Source organism: Nerophis lumbriciformis, linkage group LG09, assembly GCF_033978685.3.
Source record: "Nerophis lumbriciformis linkage group LG09, RoL_Nlum_v2.1, whole genome shotgun sequence".
NCBI lineage: Eukaryota > Metazoa > Chordata > Actinopteri > Syngnathiformes > Syngnathidae > Nerophis > Nerophis lumbriciformis.
The window spans coordinates 4,587,501-4,594,596 of record NC_084556.2 but is presented as its reverse complement, the minus strand read 5'-3'; the positions used below and the strand labels follow the sequence as shown (position 1 = coordinate 4,594,596).

General features: G+C 39.8%; 1 protein-coding gene across 1 annotated transcript in view; it reads right to left on the bottom strand.

The window, feature by feature from the left end:
- Positions 1-1,335: 1,335 nt before the first annotated feature.
- The window catches only part of LOC140679006 (uncharacterized), a 12,329-nt gene continuing 6,568 nt past the window's right edge, over positions 1,336-7,096 (bottom strand). Inside the window, exon 4 of the mRNA XM_072913749.1 lies at positions 1,336-2,063. Coding sequence (XP_072769850.1) covers positions 1,750-2,063 — 314 coding nt within the window. The 3' untranslated portion in view covers positions 1,336-1,749. The remainder of the gene's footprint in view (positions 2,064-7,096) is intronic.

Below are 7,096 nucleotides of genomic sequence, written 5' to 3'. Positions count from 1 at the left end.
CTTTGTCAACAAATGCGTGAGCAAATTGTTGAACAGTTTAAGAAAAACCTTTCTCAACCAGCTATTGCAAGGAATTTAGGGATTTCACCATCTACGGTCCGTAATATCATCAAAGGGTTCAGAGAATCTGGAGAAATCACTGCACGTAAGCAGCTAAGCCTGTGACCTTCGATCCCTCAGGCTGTACTGCATCAACAAGCGACATCAGTGTGTAAAGGATATCACCACATGGGCTCAGGAACACTTCAGAAACCCACTGTCAGTTGGTCGCTACATCTGTAAGTGCAAGTTAAAACTCTCCTATGCAAGGCGAAAAACGTTTATCAACAACACCCAGAAACGCCGTCGGCTTTGCTGGGCCTGAGCTCATCTAAGATGGACTGATACAAAGTGGAAAAGTGTTCTCTGGTCTGACGAGTCCACATTTCAAATTGTTTTTGGAAACTGTGGACGTCGTGTCCTCCGGACCAAAGAGGAAAAGAACCATCCGGATTGTTATAGGCGCAAAGTTGAAAAGGCAGCATGTAAGATGGTATGGGGGTGTATTAGTGCCCAAGACATGGGTAACTTACACATCTGTGAAGGCGCCATTAATGCTGAAAGGTTTTGGAGCAACATATGTTGCCATCCAAGCAACGTTACCATGGACGCCCCTGCTTATTTCAGCAAGACAATGACAAGCCACGTGTTACATCAAAGTGGCTTCATAGTAAAAGAGTGCGGGTACTAGACTGGCCTGCCTGTAGTCCAGACCTGTCTCCCATTGAAAATGTGTGGCGCATTAAGCCTAAAATACCACAACGGAGACCCCCGGACTGTTGAACAACTTAAGCTGTACATCAAGCAAGAATGGGAAAGAATTCCACCTGAGAAGCTTCAAAAATGTGTCTCCTCAGTTCCCAAACGTTTACTGAGTGTTGTTAAAAAAAAAAGGCCATGTAACACAGTGGTGAACATGCCCTTTCCCAATTACTTTGGCACGTGTTGCAGCCATGAAATTCTAATTTAATTATTATTTGCATGAGTTTGAACATCAAATATATTTTCTTTGTAGTGCATTCAATTAAATGTGGGTTGAAAAGGATTTGCAAATCATTGTATTCCGTTTATATTTACATCTAACACAATTTCCCAACTCATATGGAAAAGGGGTTTGTAAAACAGCAATGCAACCCCATGGAACTAAGACTAGTGTTTTTGCAGAAGATAATTACATTTGGATCTTTGACTATTGTTTTTTTGCAGTAGCTCCTTAAAAAAAAGCAGAGCGCTCCTGTCATATAGAAGATCTTTGACTAGGGTTTTTAATAGAAATAATCTGTACCAGGGTCAAGCTGTGGCCAGCATGAAATCTTTATCGGCTGCACAGACAACATGTCATATTTTTAATCTTACAAGTGCAATAATAAGTTAACCACAAATGTGACGAAAAAGGGTAAACACTACCTTTGACCAGTGACGACATGCATGACAGGCAGTTAGCTCGCGGCGAATGTTCACGTTCAATCCTGGACTCCGCGTGATGCTAACTCACCGTTCAACATCAGCGTAGTTAGCAGCAACGTTAGGATGGCGTATATTCTTCTACTATGTTTACTTGGGGGATAAGCGTGGCAAAGAAGCCAAAGAAAAAGCCTTGAGAAACATAACTGGACGTAAGCTGAAGTGAGGTCTAAAGAGGTGCACTGAGGTCTCGCGTGGTTTGCACACGTCCCGTCCTGCACGGAACTAGTCGATGCCGTCACCGCCTTAGCCAAGGTCGTCATAGTCCTTGTCGTCCCCGGCGATGTCATCGTAGTCCTCCATCAACGGAGGGTAGACATCGTCTTCGTCGACTACTTTCACGTAGTCAGCCTGCTGCTCTGCGATCTCTTCATAGTCTGGATCCTCGGCCAGGTACTGATCATGGTCCTGGAAGGCGTTGTCGTCGATCTGCTTACGTTCACAAGGGTCCTTCTGGTTCAAGTCATGGTCGTGAGGGTCGTCCATGTTTTGTTGGAAGGGGGACTGGGTGTTCTGTCCACCGTCGGGACGCTCGGTGATGTTTTCATAGTTCTGGGCCTCTAAACAATGACAGCAAAATTACATTAAAGCGATTTAACAATTTTTAAGGAGGCACTGAAAAAACATTAGTCAAAGATCCTCTATAGTACTGTATGACAGGAGCACTCTGTTGTTTAAATCGGTGGTCCCCAACCACCGGTCCGTGAAGCATTTGCTACCGGGCCGGGCCGGAGAGAAACATTGAATAATTTATAAAGGACTGCATTTTCTCCGACTTAACTTTGGCCTGTCCCACTAGACCAGGGGTGTCAAACTTGTTTTCATTGAGGGCCACACCGCAGTTGTGGCTGCCAATAGAGGGCCGCTTGAAACAGTAAATAATTACCGTATTTTCCGCACTATAAGCCGCACCTAAAAACCACAAATTTTCACAAAAGCTGACAGTGCGGCTTATAACCCGGTGCGCCTTATATATGGATTAATATAAATATTTATTTTCATAAAGTTTCGGTCTCGCAACTACGGTAAACAGCCGCCATCTTTTTTCCCCGTAGAAGAGGAAGCGCTTCTTCTTCTATGGTAAGCAACCGCCAAGGTAAGCACCCGCCCCCATAGAAGAGGAAGCGCTTCTTCTTCTACTGTAAGCAACCACCCGCCCCCATAGAAGAAGAAGCCCCCGGATATTGCGTTTCATTTCATTTGTGTGTTTACATCTGTAAAGACCACAAAATGGCTCCTACTAAGCGACACGCGTATAACGCAGAATTTAAACTTAAGGCAATATTTAACCAAAGAACTCCAACCGCTCGATATTGGTGTCAACAGGGCATTTAAAGCACGACTGCGAACGGCGTGGGAACAATGGATGACCGAAGGCGAACACACCTTCACTAAGACAGGGAGACAGCGCCGGACGACATACGCCAACATCTGCCAGTGGATCGTAAATGCCTGGGCGGATATTTCGGTCACAACTGTGGTCCGAGCTTTCCGGAAGGCAGGATTCACAGAACTGCGACGAGACGGAGCCGGCCATTTTGGATCCCGTATTCGCCCAACTTTTTAATTCGGACACCGAAGGAGAAGAATTCGAGGGATTTATGAATGAAGAATAACTTCAGAAAGTGAGCGTTATGTTTATTTTGTGTGTTGTGACATTAACGTTCGAGCAACATTAAGTTATTGATGCTTATTGATTGCACATTTGCACATTACCGTACATTTTGGGAGTGAACAGAGTTGTTAGAACGCTGGTTTTTAATATATTATTAAAGTTTGACTGACCTATCTGACTGTTTTTTTGACATTCCCTTTAGCGCAGTTAGATGCGGCTTATAACACGGGGCGGCTTATAGGTGGACAAAGTTTTGAAATATGCCGTTCATTGAAGGCGCGGCTTATAACCCAGGGCGGTTTATGGTGCGGAAAATACGGTATTGAATATGCCTATGAATTTAAATAAGAGTAAAAAAAAAAATCTGTGGATTTGACCACTGTTTTTAACAGAAAAAAAACTGGCAGCTTTGTTGCCAGACTTTTACTGTAAAATATATGGTCTTATTTTATTATTATTATTTTTGCAACATATTACTGTAAATAGAAATACAGTACCGCTGTTTAATTTTATTTTGGCACCTCAGCTGCCAGTTTTTTTACCCAAATAAAATGTGGTACCATAAAATCATCAACCGTGGATTTAAAAAAACAAACAAACCGACAACTCAGTCGACAGAATTTTACTGTAGAAAAACAAACATTGGTCTTTTTTTTTTTTTCAACTTACAGTAATATCCTGTAAAAAAAAAACTCCCTAAATTTTACAGTAAAATCTTTTGGTCATTTTTTTTTTTTTTCAACTTACAGTAATATCCTGTAAAAAAAAAACTCCCTAAATTTTACAGTAAAATCTTTTATGGTCATTTTTTTTTTCAACTTACAGTAATATCCTGTAAAAAAAAAAATTCCCTAAATTTTACAGTAAAATCTTTTGGTCATTTTTTTTTTTTCAACTTACAGTAATATCCTGTAAAAAAAAACTCCCTAAATTTTACAGTAAAATCTATTGGTCATTTTTATAGTGAACAATTTGATGGAAAACTTGCTTCGAAACCATAAGTTAAGCAGATATTTAAGTATTTATTTGGATTTTGACCATAAAAGTTAGATACTATAATATTTGTTGCAATATTGGACACTATTTCTTTCCCTGTCGAACTAGAAAAAAAAACCCTAATACCTTTAGTAAGAAAATAAGAAACTAAAGAAAGAAAATATAAGGTATTTTATTGACACATATTATTTCCAAGCTTTTGCGGGCCATATAAATTGACGTGGAGGGGCAGATCTGGCCCGCGGGCCTTGAGTTTGACACCTGTGCACTAGACACACCGATGATGTACAATAAAACTCCTCATAGGAAGTTGCCATTTGTTACAACTTTGTGACATGATACAATGCACATTAATGAACATATCAAATAGAAAAGTGACAGATTGTAGCCAAAGGCTGACTTCCATCAGCATTTCATTGCAAAGAAACAAGCCCAAGGCTCCCACTAATTCAGCGTTATGGTGAGTTGTATTTTTCACAAGTGGGAAGCCGGTCCCTAAAAATAATGCCAACATTAAACCGGTCCGTGGTGCATAAAAGGTTGGGGACCACTGGGTTAAAGGATCTGCTGTAAGGGACCTATTGCAAAAACACGAGTAAAAGATCCTTCATATGACGGGAGCACTATGCTGTTTCTCAGAATCTAGTGCAAAAAAAAAAGCTTGTCAAAGATCCTTTATATGACAGTAGCTCTCTGCAATTTTGTAAGACCCTACTGCCAAAAAACACGAGTCAAAGATCCTGTGTAAGACAGAAGTGTCTCGCTGGTTTTAATAACCTATTGCAAAAATGCTAGTAAAAGATCCTACATATGACGGGAGCACTATGCTGTTTCTCAGAATCTACTGCAAAAAAAAAGCTTGTCAAAGATCCTTTAAATGACAGTAGCTCTCTGCTATTTTGTAAGAACTTCCTGCCAAAAAACACGAGCCAAAGATTCTGTGTAAGACAGGTGTCTCGCTGGTTTTAATAACCCATTGCAAAAACACTAGTAAAAGATCCTTCATATGACGGGAGCACTATGCTGTTTCTCAGAATCTACTGCAAAAAAAAACTTGTCAAAGATCCTTTATAGGACAGTAGTTCTCTGCTATTTTGTAAGAACCTACTGCCAAAAAACACGAGTCAAAGATCCTGTGTAAGAAAAAAGTGTCTCACTGGTTTTAATAACCTTTTGCAAAAACACTAGTAAAAGATCCTTCATATGACGGGAGCATTATGCTGTTTCTCAGAATCTAGTGCAAAAAAATGCTTGTCAAAGATCCTTTATAGGACAGTAGCTCTCTGCTATTTTGTAAGAACCTACTGCCAAAAAACATGAGTCAAAGATCCTGTGTAAGACAGAAGTGTCTCGCTGGTTTTAATAGCCTATTGCAAAAACACTAGTAAAAGATCCTTCATATGACGGGAGCACTATGCTGTTTCTCAGAATCTAGTGCAAAAAAAAAAGCTTGTCAAAGATCCTTTATATGACAGTAGCTCTCTGCAATTTTGTAAGACCCTACTGCCAAAAAACACGAGTCAAAGATCCTGTGTAAGACAGAAGTGTCTCGCTGGTTTTAATAACCTATTGCAAAAATGCTAGTAAAAGATCCTACATATGACGGGAGCACTATGCTGTTTCTCAGAATCTACTGCAAAAAAAAAAGCTTGTCAAAGATCCTTTAAATGACAGTAGCTCTCTGCTATTTTGTAAGAACTTACTGCCAAAAAACACGAGCCAAAGATTCTGTGTAAGACAGGTGTCTCGCTGGTTTTAATAACCCATTGCAAAAACACTAGTAAAAGATCCTTCATATGACGGGAGCACTATGCTGTTTCTCAGAATCTACTGCAAAAAAAAACTTGTCAAAGATCCTTTATAGGACAGTAGTTCTCTGCTATTTTGTAAGAACCTACTGCCAAAAAACACGAGTCAAAGATCCTGTGTAAGAAAAAAGTGTCTCACTGGTTTTAATAACCTTTTGCAAAAACACTAGTAAAAGATCCTTCATATGACGGGAGCATTATGCTGTTTCTCAGAATCTAGTGCAAAAAAATGCTTGTCAAAGATCCTTTATAGGACAGTAGCTCTCTGATATTTTGTAAGAACCTACTGCCAAAAAACATGAGTCAAAGATCCTGTGTAAGACAGAAGTGTCTCGCTGGTTTTAATAGCCTATTGCAAAAACACTAGTAAAAGATCCTTCATATGACGGGAGCACTATGCTGTTTCTTAGAATCTACTGCAAAAAAGCTTGTCAAAGATCCTTGAAACGACAGTAGCTCTCTGCTATTTTGTAAGAACCCATTGCCAAAAAACACGAGTCAAAGATCCTGTGTAAGACAGAAGTGTCTCGCTGGTTTTAATAACCTATTGCAAAAACAGTAGTAAAAGATCCTTCGTATGACGGGGAGCACTATGCTGTTTCTCAGAATCTACTGCAAAAAAAAGCTTGTCAAAGATCCTTTATAGGACAGTAGCTCTCTGCTATTTTGTAAGAACCTACTGCCAAAAAACACGAGTCAAAGATCCTGTGTAAGACAGAAGTGTCTCACTGGTTTTAATAACCTTTTGCAAAAAAATGCCAGTCAAAGATCCTTAATATATGACAGAAGATAGGCTGTTTTCATCAACCTACATTAGTCAAAGATCCTCTATGTCAGTAATTCTCAAACTGTGGTACATGTACCACTAGTGGTATGCATGCTCTATTTAGTGGTACGCCAAAGTATCACTTGATTAATGTACAGTGTTTTATTTTCCTATATTACATATATAAACACAGTGTTACTGTTCAAACTGTGTGTGTAGTGTTACACTGGGCACAAATGTTAAATAAAACCTCTGCCTTGTTTTTAATCAATACGTAGGCCTACTACGCTACTGCATTTTACTGTTGGTCATTACATTATGGTGGTGCTGTGGAGAACTAAGACTTTTCTGAGGTGGGACTTGGTGAAAAAAGTTTGAGAACTGCACTCTGCTCTTTTGCAAGAACAC